This window comes from Lipophrys pholis (assembly GCF_963383615.2).
Source record: "Lipophrys pholis genome assembly, chromosome: 3".
NCBI classification, from domain to species: domain Eukaryota; kingdom Metazoa; phylum Chordata; class Actinopteri; order Blenniiformes; family Blenniidae; genus Lipophrys; species Lipophrys pholis.
Window position 1 is genome coordinate 19,578,295 of NC_137627.1, and position 21,845 is coordinate 19,600,139.

Here is a 21,845-nt window from a genome sequence, read left to right on the forward strand (position 1 = left end):
TTATGCTGTTGATTGTGGAAAACAGATCATTTTAAATTGGCTGACCTCTGACGGGCCGATCTCAATTTACTGCTCGGTTTTTTGTGAGATTTTATTTTCAGGCTATTATTTAGTTATCTATGACTTTGTTTTTTTGCTTGTTTTGCTTTATTTTTTGTTTTGTTGTACCCACATGTCCAGAATAAACCCCCCAAAAAAAGGCATTTTTAAGTAAACATTGCATTCTTAGTTGTCTTTTGTTGGAAACCGAAAGTGTGTATTTTTTTAAAGTATTTCCACCAAATAAGGTTTTCCAACAGCTTCGAAACATATTTTACCTTCAAAATAAGATAACGGTTTATAACCTTTCGCACACAATTTTGCTATATTTTAATAAAAAAGGATTTATTTTGCATTTATTAATCTGATCTCCTTAGTAACCACAGACGTTTCATTACAGATGTTTTAGCGAGTTTGACTATTTCAGCCGTTTGTGGGATTTTGCTTATTTTAGACGGTTTCGCTCATTTGTTTAATCTTATTTTTTGTTTTCGTTCCACACACACACACACCAAACATACCGTCACATCAAATGAGTCTCTCCACACTGAGCAAAAGTTGATTTTCCACTTTCTTTATGTTTTAAGTGCATTAAAGATTTTTTTTAATTTTTAATTTTAACAACTGTACTGATCCCCTCAGGGCGATTTTTGACCTAATGACCAGATTGTCCGGGGAGCAAAATTAAAAAGGGATTAAAGAAAAAAAACAAAAAACGTTTATTTCTATTCGACTTTGGGTTTTATTAACTAAACCTCTTTTTCCAATCAGGGATTCAAACCTTCTGGTCTCAAACTCACATGTTCAGTGTAAATTTAGCTGAAATGTGTCTGCAAACAAAATAAAGCTTTAATTATCATCAGTTCACCTCAACACCGTTTTTTTTTTTTTTTTTTGGGTGAGACTCATCCTGTTTGAGTTTTTATCAGAAAAGTTGGAAAAAGAGTTCAAGAAACCAAGTTTAATTTGAAACAAATGTAGGAAAGTCTATTGTACAAAAAAAAAAAATAATTAGCAGATGCATCTGGAAAAAAAAACTCCCTGAATTGACAAGTTAGTTTTATCACTTCTACACACAACTACTTTGGAAACATTTAAAAAAAAAAAAAAAAGGATTTTAATTGTGGTAATTATGGATTTTAGTTTAAAAAAAACTGAAACAAATACAGAAATATTCAAATATTTTAATCAAATAAAGACTAAAACCAAAAAAGTGGCTTAAAATTATTTGTTACTGAATGAAAAAAAAAAAACGTAAACTTTTCCCAAATTAAAAAAAAAAGGAACTTTTATCTCAGATTTTGTGAAACACACAGACTGTGTCGCGGTGACGTTTAGAGGACTCGCCGGCACATTAAAGCCTTTTCCTGATCAGAAATTCAAGTATCTTAAACAGACTAGAAGAGCTTTTGCAGAAACAAACCATCTCATTCTTCCCTTTCTTTATTCCATTTGTCTTTTCAGTACAAAACGCAGCTGATCATTTCCTTACTTCTTAAAAAAAAAAAAAAAGATATCAAAGTTAACTCGCCACTGTATCATGAAGTGTACACCTTAACGACATTGTACCTCAGAGCCGATCCTTCTGTCGAGGCAGCGAAGCTCAATACATGTAAAAATGCCCAAACAGAGAAGACGGCGTTTTCTTTACATCCGCCGTCACAGACCAGTTAAGTAAACCTTATTTCCAGTGACAAAACAGGTACTTTCCCCCCCCACAACATTTTCATATAGAATACCACAAAAAAAAAGTCCAATCAGAGCCTGAAGATCACGTACAACCCGTGTCCGCGTGAGGCTCGTGTGCTTTTCCTTCTGGTCGGCTCAGAAACATCCGACCAGAGTGACGTCCACGGGAATACTAGACACAAACATTCACATTTAAATAGGCTTTACAAAACACAATTAACAATTAATTACACAGTATAGAAAAAAAAAGAAATATTAAAGCTGCTTGCTTCTGCTACAAATTTATGAAGACATTTAAAAAAAAAAAGAAAAAAAGGCAAATCTAATGACGTGTGTGTGTGAGAGTTCAACTCCGTGTCCATGAGGAGAGTGTCGTTTTTTTATTTTAAGGAGGTCCGATGGGGGGGGAGGGTGGGGTTCAGACGTTTTGTGTGGCGGGTTCTATCTGACGAGGTGATACGTGAGCCAGTACATGAAGACGGGCTGCGCCGCCGCGATGGTCATGGTCAGGTACATCCTCAGCTGGTTCCGGGCTCCTCGCACCAGCTGGCCCTCCGCCGCCGCCTCCGACAGCAGCTTCAGACGCAACGTGCGGATCTAGACAAGGAAATACAGTTTTACTTTGTACACTGGCGTTATTCATTAGCTCGTCCCCATCTTGGCCGACCATCATGATCACGTCGTCATTGATCTGAATATTTCCATGGGGTGAACTTTGGTCCGTTTCTTGTGTGAATGCTGCCAACTGGGAAATGGAACTTAATCCACTAGTAACTTCTGAGTTCCCGGCTGTATAAACGTAAAAAGTCGCACTATGTTTGCCACATTAACGATGTTGAAGGAGCAGAAATATCTGGTTACCCGAGAGGCTTTCACTTACACCTCACGCCTTTCTAATTTGGGGCATTTTGATATGGCTGCTTAAAGACATTTTAAAGGTACTCTGATATCAGCTACAAATGTTAAACAGAAAAAAATAATTTAATATTAATCTGACTTCCTAAAAACCTGATAACTGTTCAATTTCAAACTTCTTCCATAAATCCAAAAAACTACTTTGAGTCACATATTTACCAAGGTTGTTTTTTTTGTTGCTTTGTTTAATCTCGAAATACATATTTTAATCCCAAGACACTCACCATAAAAACGTAGATGGCGGCACAACACCAGAGTAGAGCGAGGTAATATGCCGATTTCCCAAACAAAAGTCCTGCCACGACTCCGACGATCATTCTGAAGGAACGGAGAGAAGAGAGGCGAGGTTCCGCACGGGTTTGGTACGACAGGAGCGCAACAACAACAACAACAACAACAACAAGATGCAGGCGCGACGCAGAGAGTTCCGTACCCGACATATTTGTAGCCGGAGAAAGCCAACAGGTCGATGGTGGTGAGGTCTGTGTTGATGGTGACGAGGTAGAGCGACAGCAGGACCGCCAGGACTTCCATGATCAACCACACGAACGCCGAGCTGGCCTGAACTCCCAGCAGCTCCGGAGAGAACCTACACACACACACACACACACACACACACACACACACACACACACACACACACACACACACACACACACACACACACACACACACACACACACACACACACACACACACACACACACACACACACACACACACACACACACACACACACACACACACACACACACACACACACACACACACACACACACACACACACACACACACACACACACTTTTAGAAACATGCAAAAAAAAAAAAGAAAAAGTGGCAAACATCTTGCACAGAGTTTTTCAATCTTTAGAACCAAAAGAGACTTTTTTTTGTCACTTTCCACCAAATCAAATATAACTGGAAGCACAAGACACGATTAACCTCTACATGAGGCTGACAGCTTCTAAAGTTTCATGCTGGGACGTAACATACAAAGAAAAACTGTGTCATTCATGAAGCGCCAACTTCATTACACTTCCAGCTGTTTCAGGACCAGATTTAGCAGTTTCACTCTTCTTCAGCCATTTTTTTTTTTTTAGACGACTGACATTTTAGACGTCTTTACCAGTTTGACTGTTTTTTTTTCTTTTTTTAATTTTTTCAACTTTTACTTTAAGAAATTCCAGTTTTTTTAAAGCTGTTTTTCCTCGTTTCTTGTGGTTTTAGTTATTGTTCCCATTATAGTCATTGTGCCTTTTTTCAAAGCCCTTTGAGATATCCTCATGTTGGACTAGTGTTGTGCCACAGATGTGCCAGTTTTGAACAACCTTCAGGCTCGTTTGATGCTTGGCTTAGACCGGTCCTATGGTAGTGTGATACTACTTACCTAAGTGTACCTTAAATGTTTTCTTTTTACTTTTAATTGTGGGAAAGCTTCAGGGAGCCACCACAGCAGCAACCAACATGGTGCGGCATGAAACCCGACATCACAGCATGAAGCTCGGCCGAACACCACCAGAGCCCAAAACTCCACGGCAATGAGCCTTTGATTGTTTATAGAAGAGATTTTTCTTCACAGTTACTCTTATAAGAGATTTGTTTTACGTCAGTCAGTCAGTTCCTGCACCTACGTCACAAGATAAATAGAAGTTTGACTCGATAAAGTATTGCGAAGACGACGAGAAACTACAGTATCAGATTTAGCGGAACTCATAAAAAGACTTAATTTATGATTGTATCACTGATCTAGTACCGAGAATCGTTCCACCCCTATCGAATAGTCTTTAGAGGAAAAAGTAGCATTTCTGAGTACCTGTTCTGTGTGCCGAGGGCCAATCCGGCCACCAGGACGTATGTGATGAAGCCCATGGTGGGGATGTAGAGGTCGGGAGCGTTGACATCAAAGCGTGGAGCCACGGGAGTGTCCTGCTGGTAGCTCACCTCCCAGTCCTGCAACACACACACACACGCACAGTGACACACTAACCACTGCTTGACATTTAGACTTATTAATGTTGCATGTAATATGACACACAATACATAACCACTTGACCCTGCTTTATGAGTTTATATATAATGCAGGACAGTACTGTATATCTAAAAAGCTATAAATAAAGACACCGTGTGACCCGGATTACTTTTTTAAGCAGCAGTAGAAACGGCAGAGGTCCACAGAGACTCGTTTCTTGTCTCAGCCACAGGGTTGCCTGCAGCTCTGCCTCACAGAGCTGAAGCCGGCCGGTGGAAGCAGACTCACCTTGTGCATGTAAGGAAAAACCAGGAGGCCCAGCTTCTTCCCCACGTACACCGTGTCCACCGCAAAGTAGTACTTCATCTTGGAAATTGGGATGAACCGGTCCAGCTGAAACAGGCAGGAAGTCACACATGATTAACGCCCTTCCTGTTTGGAAGAAACAATTCAGAAGAAAAAAACAACACAAAAAATCGTACATTTTTGTCCACCATTTCCCTTCCCTGTGTTGCCAGCGAGCTTCCATAAGCCATGGCCAGGTTGGACATGGGGCTTGACAGGATGGACTGGCCGGAAAAACCCTGAGGCCCGGCGGGCTGGTTCCTACACGGGTGAAGCCAAACAGAAGGTGACTCAGCTGAAGGAATATTTGAACATATAAGCCAAGAAGAGACCAAACCTAACGTTAAGCATTTTCACGCAACATGTAACAAATGTAAACCAGGATGAGCAGTGGTTGAATTGTGCTCTGGTCAGGCTGGCAGTGCCCCCACCTGATGCCCGCCTGTGATCCCTGTCCAGCTCCGCTGGTATCCTCAAACAGCTGGCTCTTATCCGAGCCGTCTGCGGGCCGATTCCTGGGACGCATATTAGGTTCTGCAGTAAAAAACAAAACAAACAAACATGTCAAACAGAGCAGTAGATTCTATGCCTACTGCTTCGACTTTACAAGTCAAGGTGATGCATTAAAGAAGCCGAACAAGTTAAGCCAGAAAATAAAACCACAATTAAAGAGAAACGAGAAAAGCAGCAGGCATTAACGTTCTTCTGCATAGCAAGAGATATTCAAATTTAGAGACACTTGAATCAGTGTTTCTTCTAAAAAGGTACTTCAGTATTTATTAAGCTCAGCTGAGACTGATGCAACACTGCACTCAGAAATGTGTGTGCCCGCAGGTTTGTTTCCTAATTACAACTAATACTCGCTAATCTTGAGAAACTACAGCGAGAACGAGAGCAGAAACTTTATTTTAACATTTCAGAAATGGAAAAGGTTTTAAAAACACTGGTAAGAGCTGAAGTGAATTGGAAAGAAGATTGGATGACCTTTGCGTGTATTAAATGTGCTCATATTCCCGATTTCACAGCCGTGAGGAGAGGACAAAGCTTCTCTTTAACTTCACATCATCACATACTTATCACAAGACTGCACTGTCTCCTCGACAGCCACACAAAAGCTTTCACTTTGGTTTGACGCAATCTGACGCAGGGGCAGACGTGGCTGCTCCGAGTGGGTGTTTTTCTCTTTCCCCCGGCTCTGGCCTTATATAAGTTATCTTTTCTTCACACAGGTTTCAAAACGACTTTTACTGAAAATGAACAGGGCTCCACAAACTGTCAGCTATTCACTTAACGAGCTGAAAACACAGCCCACGAGGACTACTTTATGTTATCAAACAGTCACTGTAATGCTGTTTGAATACATGGAAAGTCAGGGCATGGTCACGCCAGGGAAAAATACATCCAAACTGGGAATTTCCCACATACAATATGGGAAGTCTCTTAAAACCCCCAGAAACTCACCTGACGTCACTCAATTCAACAGCCTTTGTACATTCACACGAGAAACGGCTATTCCTCCCTGGTGTACAGCATTAATAACTTGTATTATTCGTAATAAACGCTTGTTTATAAATAAACAATGTTTTGGGAGCGACAACAATGGATGAACCTACAACTATCATTTGGTTCATGTGTTTGGTAATGACAATGTTGTGTCAGAGACTTTCCCAAAAGGGTAGATTTAAGAGTTACAGCATAAATAACCACTTGGAAACCACTTAACCCGAAACACTGGTGGTACCAAAACACTCGTCATCCACTCGTTTATAGTGAAAGCGTGAAGAATAATATACATTGAAGTAGGTCGCTGTCACTTGTGCCGTAATACCGACAAAGTTTGCTGTGTTCGTTATAAGTACAGTAGTCCGAAATATAGAAGAGTAGTAAGCCAGAAAACCGTTAACGAGCCATGCCCCGTTCAGCACTGTGCGCTTTTGTAACACCATATAACGAAGCGACGCGTTCAGAATTTTAACTTATTTTGTGTAAAGTCATCTTCCGTGAAGGCTAACCTTGTACACTGGTAAAACACGCCGATCTCTGTGGTTTTAAGTGTTTCATATCAGTGCTTAGCCTCAGCCGGCAGACAGCGGCTAACCGGTGTTGCGGATAACGTAGTTTCCCTGTTAACCGGTGACGGATTTCCTTTAGCGTCTGTCGTTACTGCTAGTAAGAGATGTAAAAACTCGGCAGATATTCTTATCTCTCCAGGGAAACACCATTTGACCCCATTCACAATAAAGTAGTAACATCCGTTGTAACAAGGAGCAAAAAAGTAAGAAGAAATTAGTCGATCACCAGTTAACGGGGAAACGAGTTAATCCGAAACATCGGCTTCCTCTATCTGCAGATAGCAAGCGACTCCAGTCCAAACATTACAAAACATGTTTCAGTGGATCACTGAAAACACGTACGTAACTTACGCTGTCTGAAGCCACTCTGACTTGCAGTGTAATCCATTTGGACTAGCAGTAGCTCTCACACAACCAGCTGTATTCTGCACCTCCTGTGTGAATATGTGTGTGAAAATGTGTGTAGCGCTGAGCGGCCGTGGTCTTCTTTGGCAGCCGCTGTCATTCATAGATTGAACCGGAAGTGACCAATGTCTGCTTCCGCTCGGCTGGAGCTCCAAGGAAACCTCTTTTGATTGGCGCGGCCTATTGGAGCTGACGTCGCAACGCGACGCCATCTTGGATGGGGCACCGCAAGTCCATTTATTTCTACTGCGGAAGGTGTAGTCCAACTATAATAATCATCACTCGAAGAATTTTCATACACAAAAAGTACACACTTTCCTGCTGACATAATATGTATTATGCTTTTTCACTAGTGATGCCGGCGTTACTCTGTAATGACCAGCTTTTGCAGTAATGAGTAAAAATATGGACATATACTAGATAGATGAAAAAATATATAAAATATCAATTGGAAATAATATGTAAAAGTACATTGTACATTAATTATTTTCTCAAAAGAAATTCTAAAATCTCATCGGTGGAGGAGTTGTCCTTGAGGGAGCTGCCCGTGGACGAGTTGTCCGGAGTTGCAATTTTGTGGACAAATTGTCCTACAACTGAACAACCCTGTGACATACTAAGATTTTGGGACCTCTGTAGGAGGCTTGCAAAGGAGATAACAAATACGCATCCAATATTCAAATAAAAACTAAGGGGATAATAGAAACTATTTTAGAGTTCAGAGTCAACACGTGCTCAGTTTAGGGGTGCAGATAGAAGCAATGTGTCAACTACAGGGGGAATAAACAAGTACATTTTAGTGAAGTGAGGTCAGGTACAAAAAATAAATTAATAAATTGGTAATAATCTGATTGGTAAAGCAAAGAATATTTTATTCTTCAATGAAAAGCATGAATGATGTGCAGTTATCCAAACATGTGTCAACATTTTGGAAAAGAAAAATTAGATAGATCATAGGTCCAAAGATTTAGTCCCACCTGTGTGGATTCTGTAGATAGAATTCCTCATCATTTGCATGATGCATCAAGATGAGTCAGAGAATAATGAACCACTCAGAGGCCGCCTTTCAAAACGTACATACAGTACCACGTGGTATTAATTGGTCAATCACGTTGCTCGTTACTGGACGTAATTCAAAACTGAGGGTACACCCGACTTGTCCCTCCTGTCTCCTTATTTATCGATTTTACCTTAGCCCCGTGGATGACATCATGGGGTTAAGGAAAAGTATTAGGAGGCTTCCTAAAGGCGCCTCCTAATACGCCACCTAAGTCGTTAGTGAAAGGCGATCACGGTGGTGTGGCAATTGGACCGCACTTTCCCTTAGTGTCATTATAATCCGACGGTGGCGCAAGTTAGTGACGTCCGCCATGGTGAGGGAAAGAACAATGTCCAAATTGTCCCTCCTAACTCCTTAACTATCGACTTTACCTTAACCCCGGGAGTGTTTTGTGTGGCGGCCAAATAAGGACTGTCCAAATTCTCAATAAGCAAAGGAAAGGAGGCTCCTTGCTTCCTTTAGCATAGGAACCACTGATGCATCCTTTCGCAAAGGAGGTGAGCTCATGCTGCCCCACAATTCCTTGCGCCGACAACATTTAAAGGGACCCGCTCATCCGAGCGTTCAGGGAAACTCATGATGTCGGAAAAAGGGAGCAGATCATGCAAGTTACCAAGGCAATAATCTGCCATTAACAGCTTTAAATCATCTAAAACCCAAATGTGCTTTTGTAGTCCATTTTCGGAAACTTGTAGTTCTCTCCCCCGCCATGGCAGACGTCACTAACTTGCGCCGCGTCACATTATTATGACGTCCCTAAGTGAAAGTGCTGTCCGACTGCCACACTAATGTGATCGCCTTTCACTAACTCCTTTAGGAAGCCTTCTAACACCTTTCCTTAACCCTGTGACGTCATCCAAGGGGTTAAGGTAAAGTCGATAGTTAAGGAGTTAGGAGGGACAATTCGGACGTACCCCAACTTTCCAAAAATGGATTACAAAAAGCGCATTTGGGTTTTAGATGATTTAAAGTTCTTCAAGGCAGATGTGTGGACAGGCCCTTAAAGATTAGTCACAGTTAAGATAATTAAACTCATTTTTTGTCCAGGATCCATAGTTTCTCACACACATACTAAACAGACGCTTGTCTCCACACTGACAGGACTAAACCTTGAGGAGGGACTGCTCCTCCACAGCGCCTCCTCCGTTTACTCCTTCTTGGAGTTAATCGGGAAAGGTTGCTTTGGGAAAGTGGCCCGGTTCAGGAACGTTGAGAGCCGTGAGACAGTAGCTATTAAGGTTCTCATAAAAGATAAGGAGGCAGATGCCAAATACGAGGTAAATCTTTGAACCTTAAATTACATTTATATTTATTTATATTCAGATTTATTCTTCAACATCAGAATTTGTTCCAGGATCCTGACAAAACATCTTTCTCTTTGTTCTCTCCAGCTGTCAATGTTAGAGGCCATAAGCATCCTCAATCCTGACCAGACAATCCTGCTCAAATACTATGGGTACTTTGTACACATGGGGCACAGATGTCTAGCATTTGAACTGCAGGACATCAATCTCTATGACCTGCTTGAACTCGAGGAGTCCGAGCCGCTATGCCTCAGTAAAATTCGCCCTATTGCAGAGCAGGTATGTCTTATTGGCTCCAATAATTTCTTGGTGTCTGATCAGTAGAGTAAACTGTGAGTGCGTCCTCACTAACCTGTCCTCTCTTGCTTTGTCTGTGCAGCTCCTGGTGGCCCTGGACGCTCTTAAAGGTGTGCGCCTCCTGCACGCAGACATTAAGCCTGTCAACGTCATGCTTGCCAGTGCAATGAAGAGGCCTCTCAGGGTCAAGCTGGTGGATTTTGGTGAAGCAGCTCGAGCCTCTGAAGTCTATCCTGGGCTGGTTCAACAGCCTATTGGGTACAGGTATGTCCACGTCCTGGTTTCATCCACACTACCTGGCTCCATGTTGAGCAGTTCTTCAGCTCTCCTGTGTTTCGTCCTCAGAGCCCCCGAGGTTTGTCTTGGCCTCCCTTTCACCGAGGCCATCGATGTGTGGGCGGTGGGCTGCGTCCTGGCCTACCGCTACCTCGCCGACAACCTTTCCCCAGTCAACTGTGAATATCAGATGGTACGTCTGCTTGTCCCAACATGTATCCCAAAGAAGTTGGAAACCTTGTAAGAACATCTGCTGATGTGTCTGTGATTCTGTCTGCAGATGAGGAGCATTGTCTCAGTACTCGGCCAGCCACAGGACCACCAGCTCTCAATGGGGGGCTACACCAAGTACTATTTCACCCAGGTGGAGGTCGATGACAGCTCAAGATGGAGGCTGATGGTAAAGTAACTTTTCTGGTTGGACTTGGTTTGATCATCCTACTTGAACATTTCTATAACAGTTGTGATATTTCGGTTCCTGCAGACACCTGAGGAATACACGCTGGTAAACACCACGCCTGCAAAAGAGCGGGAATCGTATTTTGAGCTGCCCAGCAGCCTGGATGAGCTAGTTGGGGTCAGTACTCTGCCGGTTGATTGACTTTATCACAGACATTTTAACAAGGCGTCCCAGTCTTCATAAAATACACTCAACCATCTTCAGCAGAGTTTTACACTTTGACATGTCTTTACTGATTGTAATTTGTAAATTTCATACACTTTTTTAAAAAATATTTAAAGCTCATTAAATGTCACACATACAACCTTCATGTAACTTGATGTTTGGAATAAATGTTTTGGGGAATTACAGAACATTTCTAATGGATGGCGAAGTAAATCATTTTAACTATTGGACTATTGAAAAAAAGCAATATTCATTTATGAATACAGCAAATATTAAGGTGGTTCATTTAACCAGGTTATGTAATTTTATCTAGTAAACTTTTCAGGTTATTTTTGCAGCAATGCAGTTTAACAGTTGATCTACTCATTATCATGAATATCTAAAAGAAAAAGTAAAAAGTAAACATTGAGCTCTTGTTTCAAAGCTGCTGGAAGCTGAAATAGTTTGTTGTTGTTTTTGTTGTCCCTGAACCGATCCACTGACGTGACTTTGTTTCTTCATGCAGATCTATCCAGTCGTGGATGACGCTGAGCTGGAGGACAGGAAGGCCTGATTGAACTGCTGAAGGGGCTCTTGCATCTCAATGGAGAGCAGAGACTGACCCCCCCGTGCAGCACTGGAGCGCCCCTTCTTCACAATGTCCTACCGGGACAAGGACAGTCACATCCTACCTTTGGAGGGCGAGATCAGTGTGTGTCCACTGGAGGAGCCGGCAGAACCAGGCAGCAGCTCCCATCAGGAGGACCCCCAGGACTCGGACTCTGGCATTTCTGAGCTCTCCGACACCTTTAGTGACTTTGTTTCTGTCTCAGAACTGAATGACGATGACTTTCTTGAGGAGGAATCCTTTGAGAGCTCTGATGAGTCTGGAGCAGAAGGCGTCCCTTTGCCAGGTCCCTCCTCCACTGGACGCTTCAAGCGAGTGAGAGAGAGAATCTGCAGGGTCTTCAAGAGGATCCAGACCACACTGTGTGGTTGTGTCAACAGTCAAAATGACAAATTCTTTCTTTTTCCAAGGTTTTCTTTGGGGGGGGGTTGTTTCAGATTTTTTTCTTTCTTTTTGTTTTTTGGGTCAAGTCGGCCCACAAGGATTTGTCTCGGTATGCCAGCAGGCCAGTACACCACTGGACACGTCATATTTCAAATAATTATTTCTATTGAAGGAGTTCACACCAGTTAAAGAGAATAAAGTGCATTGCTGTCATAAAATAGACTTCTTTCCATCTGTGTTTGACGACCGGTAGTTTTACCTGACACCAGGTTTCAGATATGTGGCCCAAGAAATTGAATCCCAAAACTTGAATTTGAAGGGAGAGATGTGAAACTGAAAAGTGAGAATGAACTGGGGAGCTGAATTTTTCAACCGGATGACATACAGATTCAATTTTATAGTGATACACGTTCGAATCTATTGATTTGAACGTGTATCACTATAAAATTGAATTTTTACATTTTTTACATTTCACATTTTTAGAATGTTTTAGAAAAAACCTAAACTTTAAAAAAACCAAAGGTGCGAAAAAGATGAAAAGCATATGTGTATCGAGCTGTGGGGTGACTGTGGAACAGTCTGGAGACAGAAATAAAACAAAGTGCAAATATAAATCTGTTTAAAAAAAGGTAAAAACAATATTTTGGAACAAGTATATAGAAGAGGAAGTATGTCTCTATAAATAGAATAGTCTCTAAATAGATTAGTGTTGATTGTTAGATTGTATATAAGTATATGGTATATATGGTATATATTTAGTTATGGGGATAGTTGTTTTTATATATATGTGTGTGTATAAATATGTGTGTGTATATGTATGTGTATATATATATATATATTTATATTTATAAGGATATGTAAGTAGTATATTTTTGTAATTGTCATAATCTTGTAATATTTATATAGATATTTATGAAGTGTATATTTGGCATATATTTATATAGATCTTTATGAAATGCATATATGGTATACATTTATATAGATATGTATAAAAGGTATATATGGTATATATTTATATAGATGTATTATATAATTATAAAGATATCTGTACAAACTAAAATATAGTTAATAAGGGGTGAGAAATTAAAAAAAGTTTTGTACTTGTTCCCACTCCTTTTTTGAACAATGTGCAGTGTTTTGTTATGTGCTGGCTCTATGTTTATTTTTATTTTTTTACTTTTTCTTACAAATAAGTACATATTTTTTTATACATGTTCGAAATAAAATTGATTAATTCATTCATTCATTCCTTCATTCAGAATGTGTCAGCCGGCCTGATTTGGCGATCTCCTCGGCCACAATAAAACTTGTTTTCGCAGCAGCTACACTTTGTGATAAAAAATGTCTTCTGGAGTGGCAGATTCTTCTTCAACTCCTCGACCTTTTGGAGTGTCTGCCCTGCGTCCAGGTTTTTGAACTTATCCTAATGTTTTGTCTCGTAGTGCCATTTTAGGTTATACTCCTTCATTACAACAACATTACCTGCAATTTCAGTAAACATATACTAATTCTCCTACCTTTTTTGAAAGCCCTAGTTTTCAGAATCAACTTTTCTCTTGGCTATTGTTGGGGTCTAGCTTTGATTTGTCATAAGGACCAACAGGCCGCTTGCTCTGATGTAGTTTGACCAGGTCGCAGTTGGCGGCAATCGCACTGCATTGTGGGATTTGTAGTGTGTGTTATTGGCGCATCATATGACAGCGCCATTAAAAACAGATACGTATATAAATATATATATAATAGTACTACTGTTGCTGTTGACATTTTAGCATAGTTGTTCTTGAATTATTTCATTATTATTGATCCATCATTCGACCACTTTTGTAGTAAATCTGTAGGTTTGTTTAAACCAACTGCGTTTATTGTTTTTTTCCCCCCCCACTTTTATCTGTTGACCATGTTCCTCAACAAGTATTCACTGAACAACCTTTTTTCTTTTATGGAAAATGTTCTTGTGATGTGTAGTAGAGTTGATGTGATGTGAATAGTACACACAGGAAATACATTTTGCCTTTCTTTAGTCAGGAGAACCTCATTGAGATTAATAATCTATTTTACAAGCGAGTCTTGAGGAACTAGGGGGGGCAGAGGGTCTTGCACAGGGACCCCCGGTCCATGTTTTTTTGGACTACGAGAGGAATTATTTTAAATCCAACTATCCAACGTCATACACGTCATTAAATTATGTGAAATGTGAAAAGTTATTGTCATTACGGCGCACAATGGAGTGTGCAGTGAGGGACACACCTGCCTTGGAAACAGAAGCAGTCACATTCCAGTGCTCTGCTGTGACTGGAAACCTCTGTAGATCGGAACGTCTTCCTGTAAGCAAGTAGGGCCTGGTTTCATTCTGTCACTTTCGTCAGTTCTTCTGAGGTAAAGCCAGCATCATTTCAAAACAACATAAGCTTTACCACCCACATATTCATGCCACAACTGAAACAAAAGAAAGATACATAAAACCATACAATGTTCCAGGATAACAGTCCAGTCTAAACTCAACGTAGCCAGTCATGCAAACTAAAATGGAAGTGTGTTGGGGGGGATCTCATACGAAGACAAATTTTTACCACATATTAAAAAAACAAACATTAGTGAAACATGAAATATAACACGATTAGAAATAATGAAGAGATCACTCGATTAGTTTTGAGGGCAGCTACAAATTGTTGTGTTTTCAGTCTTCAGTCCATCATAAGGTAAACACTGAGAAACAAACACTCACACACACACACTCACATTCAAAATTTCTGTCACCAATCAACCTCAATTATGTGTTTTTAGAATAATTGGTGGAATACCCCACACAGAAATGCCCAGCCTTGAGGTGAGTGTGCTCACCACTACAGCCTGCCGGACCCTCAGGCAGTGAAGTCACAGATTGGAACCAAATGCAAACCCTTGTTCACGATCTCAAACTCAACCATTTAATAATACCATAAAACGTGCTACTGATATTAAAGACCTTCTCATCGAATAAGTCTTTGTTGAGTTGCTGCTATTCTTGTGCAGAATAAAAAAATAAATAAATGTCTGCAATAAAGACCAAACCCAAGTGTTTCTTTGAAATGTTTACACAAACATTTTGAAAGTGTCGTGGTCTTTGTTGTAGAAAGTAGTCCTAGGCCAGATGCGTCGACAAAGACCGTACGAACATTTAACTCTACTTGTTGTAGTTATCCTGGTACTCCGTTATTCCAATGGTGCAAAAAAAGACTGAGAGAGTGGAGCTGGATGCAAAATCAGAGTTTTATTTCCAAAACCCGGTGCCCCGATTAGATCCCAGCGGACACAACGAACAAACAAGATTGCTAGGTCCGATCGGAAAAAACACACTGAGTCGTTCAGACTCCCTCCTTATATGCAGTGACCAAGGTCCACCTTCCCTCATAAGGTGCGACCCCTTTTTTGCTCGTCAAATCATCGTTTGAGTAAATATGATCATGCCATTTTTTTTAAGACCCTACTAGTACCTTCGTTACTAGGCAACGAAGGTCGCATCTCCTTTTGGATCTTGGGTGATTTATGTGAGGCCTCTTAGGGCTTGAAGCTTTTGGCATCATCCCTTTTTTTTTTGGTCTTGTGTAATTTATGTGAGGCCTCTTTAGGCGTGAAGCTATTGGCATCATCCTTTTTCTTTTTTTGGTCTTGTGTGATTTACAGTGGACACAGTTAGGATAGCCCAACGCTGCATTCCAATTTTTAAAAAACATTTAAGAGTTTAATACATTGTTTTAACTCAGTTGGCATGCATAATTCACACAGAGATATCTGAATAATTATTCAACAAAAGGTAGTATTCACTTTATGTTGGGGACTGCCCAAAATGCAGGTTTGCAGCTTTGTTATCTTCCTGTTATTTTTTCAGTTTCACATTAGATTACAGTAAGGAGCGGTCAAACTGGAATGGTGACTTCAAGACAAGGTTACCGTAAAGTTGCCAGTGCGCATTTATAACCGTCTCCAACAATAGCAGAGTTGCTCTATAGAACCTTGGACCTATGGCGCATACAAATATGAGGAGATATCAGCCAAACACCACATGGAACGACCGCACAGGTAATCTGCAATAGATCATTATTGTTTAATAAGCCAGGCCTTTTTTTTATTGTGTTCTTTTATTCTATGAAAATATTATAATTTACACATCTCAGAAATACATAAATATAATAGGTATTCACCTTAAATGTTTCCAAAATTCACACCATGGGAATTATTTTGATCTATTGTAACAATAATGAGAGTTGTTTGGTTTTATCAAGTGAAGGAAAAAGACATTTGACTGTTTGATAAGTGCACAAACTGCTATACAGATACAAATGATATAAAATGCAGTGATTGTTTGCTTTTCTTTTTAAACAATCAACATGATTAATGATTATTTTAACACTTTACAAAGTCGGAGTTATGGTTAGGGTCAGACAAAAAAAAGAAAGAAATATTTTTAATATTTCACCCAAAAATGTATAAAAATAATTTATATCCTATATCGGTTACTTTCAGGATCTTTGTCTCGTAATGCAGGTTAAACATCAACTTGACTAATGTGTAAAAAAACGTTTTAACTGTGTCTTGGCCAATTATTGAAGTTGCAGTCAGTATAATTTTCTGAATGTATGATGTGCACAAAACTAGAGGGAATAGATGTTTCTGAGTTACACAGATGATCAAATCATGCTACTTATACAGTAACAGGTTCACTTATCACAATGTACAATATTTTAGTGTGAATGTATTTTACATGAAATTCATATGACTGTCTGAACACAAATTAAACTAAATTTACTGTTATAACTGCAATACTGTCAAAAAGTTACGAATAATCTCATAGTTTTACTACTTTAAAAGTAAACGCATAACTGAAATGAATGAGTGGATGTGTCAGAACTTTTTAGAACTCAACCCAGAGAAAACCGAGGTCATTGTTTTAGAAAGGTCCAGTGCTCATTTTGACTCCATGTCACTCAGGACATCAAATCAGGCCAGAAATCTGGGTGTAGTTCTGGACTCAGACCTGAAATTCAACAGCCAGATTAAGACAATAAGAAAATCAGCCTACAACCATCTGAAAAATATTGCAAGAATCAAAGGTTTTCGGACCCAACGAGATCCTGAGAAACTTGTTCACGCATTGATTTTCAGTAGCTTGGATTATTGAAACGGTGTTTACAGACCTCAGTAAAAAATCTGTCAGACAACTGCAGCTCATCCAGAACGCTGCAGCCAGGGTCCTTACCAACACAAAGAGGGTGGAGCACATTATATCAACACGAAGAGGGTGGAGCTCATTACACCAACAGGAAGAGGGTGGAGCACATTACACCCGTGCTCCAATCCCTGCACTGGCACTGGCTGCCTGTGCGCCAAAGGATTGACTTCAAAATCTTACTTCTGGTCTACAAAGCTCTGATTGGTTCCGGGCCTAAAAACATCTCAGATTTACTTGTAGAATATAAAACCTCCAGACCTCTGAGGTCCTCAGGAAGAAGTTTACTCAGTGTTCCTAGAGTCAGAAACAAACAAGGTGAAGCAGCTTTTAGTTCCTACCCCCTCACCTGTGGAACAAACTTCCTGAACACCTGAAGACTGCTGACACACTCACTTCTTTAGAATCAGGACTTAAAACATTCTTATTTGCGCAGGCTTTTGAATAAACAATAGATTTTACTTACTTATTCAACTTATCTTAATAAATCTCTCACCTTATTTATTATACTTTTCTTCATTATTTGTTTTAATGCATTTCTTTAATTTCTTCTAAAGCTGCAATGTATTTCTTTTATTCTGTATTTCTTTAATTTCTTTGTAAAGCTCTGTGAATTGCCTTTTGTTTGAATGGTGCTCTATAAATAAATTTGCCTTGCCTTTAAAAAAATCTCAGTAAAGTATTTGATGAAGGTCTTTTTATTGTTGCTCTCGATATTTGAAGAAATACATTTATTGTTTCTGTTCCTTACATTCGGGCTTATTTGTTTTAATAGATAATATAATGGATCAAAAATTGTTATCTATCGTGAAGCTGCAAGGGTTGACGAGTTTAGAAGTGATCAAGTTACATCTATGTTGTTTGAATATCAAGACTTCCTGTTTCCACCGCAAACATCAAAGTCTTACATGAATATCATAGTGTTTCATCTGTCGTTCAGTCAGGTCTGTATTGTTTTCTCGAAACGTGATCTGTGTCATTGCTTGTGATGAATCTGTTGTCGCAATACTGACCAACACAGTAGAAGAACAACAATAGATATAAGTGGTAAAGGGAACTAAACACATTTGTCATCTTGTTTTACAGATTGTTATTCAGGTGACGAAGTCCGATTGGTGATCATTGGAAAAACTGGGAATGGAAAGAGTGAGTCAGGAAACACCATCCTCCAGAAAAATGCTTTCGAGTCAGTGCTCTCTCCAGTTTCTGTCACATCCAAGTGCATAAAGGCCACAGGAGTGGTGGAAGGCTGCAGGGTGGCTGTCATCGACACACCGGGAATCTATGACACCATGTACAAAGAAGATGAGACCATCCAAAAGATGAAAGAGTGCATCTCCCTCTCCTCACCAGGACCCCATGTGTTCCTGATCGTGGTGAAGCTGGGGAAATTCACCGAAGAAGAGCAGAAAACAGTGGAACTCTTGCAGCAGTTGTTTGGATCCCGAGCTGCGGATTACTCCATGATTCTCTTCACGCATGGCGATCTGCTGAAAAACCAAACAATTGAAGATTATTTCAGTCGCTGTGAAGAGCTAAGCTATTTGATTTCAAAATGTAAGAGGCGGTATCATGTGCTCAATAATACAATTACTTCCAACAGTCAGGTAACTGAGTTCTTTGAGAAGATCAAAAGCATCATCAGTGAAAACGACGGCACATTTTACACCAATGAAATGTTCCAGGAAGCTGAGAAAGCGATCCAAGAGGAACAAAGAAAGATTCAGCAAGAAATGGCAGAGCAGAAACGTAAAGAGGTGGAACAACTCAGGGCCATGCTTCAGGGGGAAGAACTGCAGGAAAGGCTCAGGGCCCTCAATGACAAGTATGAAAAGAGTTCAAGGGAAAAGGCAGAGAAGAAAAACAAATTTCTTCGAGGTGGTTTAGTCATGGCCACGGCAGAAGTGGGAATAGCGATCGGTGCTGCAGCTACAATTGCTGGCGGTCCGGTCTGCATTGGGATCGGAGCCGTGGTGGGAGGACTGGTCGGGGCGGCAGTGGGAGCAGTGACACCAGCGGCAGGGAAAGCTCTGAAGAAGAAGAGCAAGACGAAGAAGTGCTCTACACAGTAAATCATGAAGGTGGTTAAACCTGAAGTATTACTTATTTGTTTTATTCTGTGTGCCTGTCTCTTTAAGAGGCAAGGCATAAAGAATACTATCTCGTTTTTTGTTTGGGGGGGGGGGTTTCTTCATTTTTGTCTTAAGTTGGATTTTGGAGCTCGTAAAGAAAAAGCTGTTGTGACTTTCATTAATGATTAGGCAAACCGTTTCACCAAAAATAAAAAAAACAAAAAACTGAGGAAAATTTGGCCATTCAAAATGGCTGGGACTTTGGTGGTGCAACGCAAAATAGAGGGGAAACTCCTCGGCAGCGAGTGGCAGGCCCACACAACATCCCATCAGAAATTTTCCAGCGCTTTTTACTGCCTTTATTTTTATTGTTGTTGTTCTGTTCCGTCTTCACTGCCCTTGTTAGCACTGGAGTTTATTGTGGTTAACATTGTTTGTGATGCTGACAGTAAAAGAACCGTTGAGCTGAATACTGAAACCGTTCATCTGCATGCTGCAGCTCATAACTTGTTATTAAAGAACGAAAATTTCTGCATCTTTGTTTACAAAATGAATCCAGACCTGTTATTTTACGGACTTCATTTTCCTGAAATGTGTGGTGAAAATTGACATGTTATATAAGTGAATTGTTTTGGATGCCTTTGAATGACAATGTAATAAAACATCCAACTGTTAATAATTACTTTAGAAAAGGTTACTTTTGATTTTAAGTGAATCATATTTCCATGTTGTGGTGATTAGTTACAGTCATAATTCACCCGGTTACTGTGGGGTACTTTATTTTGTAGGAAGGCAGGGTTCCCAGGGGGGGATGTAGTTCTGCTGTTACACAGCGTGTGCGCAGGCTCATAAAAGAGAGAAAAGAAAAGCGTTTCTGAGAAGTGTGTTCGAATGGAAAATAAAGTTTGGAGTTCCTTGTTGAACACGCCGCCTCCAACTCCCGTTCATGGGCTCTACAATATCACATTTTCAACATCAGTGCATTTGTTGTACGGTAATTGAGTACAGTTTAATTCCAGTAATAGTAATTGTACTTGAACTGAATTTACCTACTGACACTGGAAGCTGCCAACAGTTAGTGAATGAGAACTAAACTGTATATGAGCAGCATAATATAAGATTTTAGTCAATATAAAGAAGTAATTCCTTTACAAGAGTGTGACAATCAGACCAGTGCTAAACACAAAGCGAGCACTTGTCATTCCTTGTTAGATGAACAAAATTCATGTTACCGTTGCCACGCTCGCCACCTGCTGCAAGTCGATCCACTTCTCCACTGCACTACTAGAGAAGCACACAGTGGATCAGCAGGTCGTCAGCCTCTTTGCAGCCGAGCGACAGGACTGAATCAGCGAGGGGGGGGGGCGAAGAAAGCAAGTGCGCTTCAATGTTCTTCCTAATGGGGGATGTTTGTAGTCCGGATGAAATCAGCTTCAATGTGGAAACCAACAGAATCTAAAGAGCTCCTCCCTCCATGTCTTCACTTCATGTGTGATCAACAGACAAATTACTGAGCATTTTATAGCATCGCTCTTTAAGGAAAGTCCAATCAACTGCTGAATGCCCTGCTGAATATTTTGTCAGTTATGAAGTGATATTTGTCTGTTATCATGTACAATTTATTTAGAAGTGACACTTGATTTAGGTTTTAGATGCAGCCAACGAAACCTAATTAAAAACAGCTCCATTGAAACGTGTAATTATTTGTTATGTAGGTTTATGCACGCTGTTGTGTTTAAAGCTTTGATGTCTTTTAACCCCTTTGATGACAAACATTGTTTTTTTGTCTAAGAGGTGTCCAAATTACAACCTGTAGGGCAACTAAGGTCCATTGTCAATATTGAACTGCTCCATCAAATATGATTGACCAACATGTGATTTGTATGTTTTCTATGTTTGAAGTGATGCTTCAGACATATTTGAAAAATTGTACTTAATAAATACCAATAAGAAAAACAAAGTATTATTGCATTATAAGCAGGATACAACACTATAACTGAAACAGGAAACGTATTGGTCCAAGTGTGTTAAATTTATAAGCTTGGAAAACAGTCTCTCCGCTTTGGGAGTCCTCGTTTCGCCTTCTTGTGTCCCCATTGTTTAAAATGACTTTGTATTTTTGTCTTGCTCTCCTGACAGCTGTACTCAGCAGCCCTCGGGGGGGAAGAATGACCAACTCTGTTCAAATGGACTGTAGTGTGTATAACTACACATTGCTCTAAAACCACCCTGACACACATATACACGCCTATACTCACATGCTCCTGTGCACATGCGTGTGTGTGCAGTCCTGATGAGATAATCATTGCACAGCCTGAATGTAAAGGGCATTTTCTGACTCCCACTCCCGACACATAAACCAGGGCCAGAACGGGGACTATTTTAAGGTGTTTTCTCATGCGGTACTAATGGTTCCAAAGGCCACAGAGTACAATACAAAACTACAGCAAACAGCCAGGTTTGCTATGACACTGCTGACAAGCGGTTTGGGAAGAATATGTCTTCAGAAATGGATTTTGACAGCCCTGTCACATTCTAGCATGAGCAAAAATGGGGAAAAAAAAGCAAGTTGCATGTTG

The 21,845-nt window shown here is 40.3% G+C and overlaps 2 protein-coding genes across 4 annotated transcripts; one reads left to right on the forward strand and one right to left on the reverse strand.

The window, feature by feature from the left end:
* Window positions 1-987: 987 nt before the first annotated feature.
* On the reverse strand, window positions 988-7,555 carry yif1b (Yip1 interacting factor homolog B). Of its 2 annotated transcripts, none has more exons than XM_080460094.1 (8): window positions 7,382-7,555; window positions 5,390-5,492; window positions 5,096-5,219; window positions 4,902-5,006; window positions 4,458-4,594; window positions 3,077-3,232; window positions 2,868-2,961; window positions 988-2,325 (listed from the first exon to the last, which is right to left on the reverse strand). In XM_080460094.1, the coding sequence occupies exons 1-8, from the start codon at window positions 7,416-7,418 to the stop codon at window positions 2,170-2,172; spliced, it is 912 nt and encodes a 303-aa protein (XP_080316220.1). In that variant the 5' UTR covers window positions 7,419-7,555; the 3' UTR covers window positions 988-2,169. The 2 variants fall into 2 exon arrangements, with proteins under 2 accessions (XP_080316220.1, XP_080316219.1); XM_080460093.1 differs by having other exon boundaries at window positions 7,373-7,527.
* An 8,375-nt stretch (window positions 7,556-15,930) lies between these two features.
* Window positions 15,931-21,211, forward strand: LOC308107066 (GTPase IMAP family member 9-like). 2 transcript variants are annotated; one of them, XM_080459177.1, is made up of 3 exons: window positions 15,938-16,047; window positions 18,281-18,340; window positions 18,548-20,187. In XM_080459177.1, the coding sequence occupies exons 1-3, from the start codon at window positions 15,990-15,992 to the stop codon at window positions 19,264-19,266; spliced, it is 837 nt and encodes a 278-aa protein (XP_080315303.1). In that variant the 5' UTR covers window positions 15,938-15,989; the 3' UTR covers window positions 19,267-20,187. The 2 variants fall into 2 exon arrangements, with proteins under 2 accessions (XP_080315302.1, XP_080315303.1); XM_080459176.1 differs by having other exon boundaries at window positions 15,931-16,047; window positions 18,281-21,211.
* Window positions 21,212-21,845: the final 634 nt, after the last annotated feature.

Bases quoted from the DNA above. Each gene is read 5' to 3' on its own strand.
- yif1b (XM_080460093.1), bottom strand. From the start codon at position 7,418: ATGGATTACACTGCAAGTCAGAGTGGCTTCAGACAGCGTAAGTTAC. The intron at 5,220-5,389 runs GTGGGGGCACTG...TCACCCGTGTAG, and splicing joins GGATCACAGGCGGGCATCAG to GAACCAGCCCGCCGGGCCTC. The intron at 3,233-4,457 runs GTACTCAGAAAT...GTGTGTGTGTAG, and splicing joins GCCCTCGGCACACAGAACAG to GTTCTCTCCGGAGCTGCTGG.
- LOC308107066 (XM_080459176.1), top strand. From the start codon at position 15,990: ATGGCGCATACAAATATGAGGAGATATCAGCCAAACACCACATGGAAC. The intron at 16,048-18,280 runs GTAATCTGCAAT...CTTGTTTTACAG, and splicing joins CACATGGAACGACCGCACAG to ATTGTTATTCAGGTGACGAA.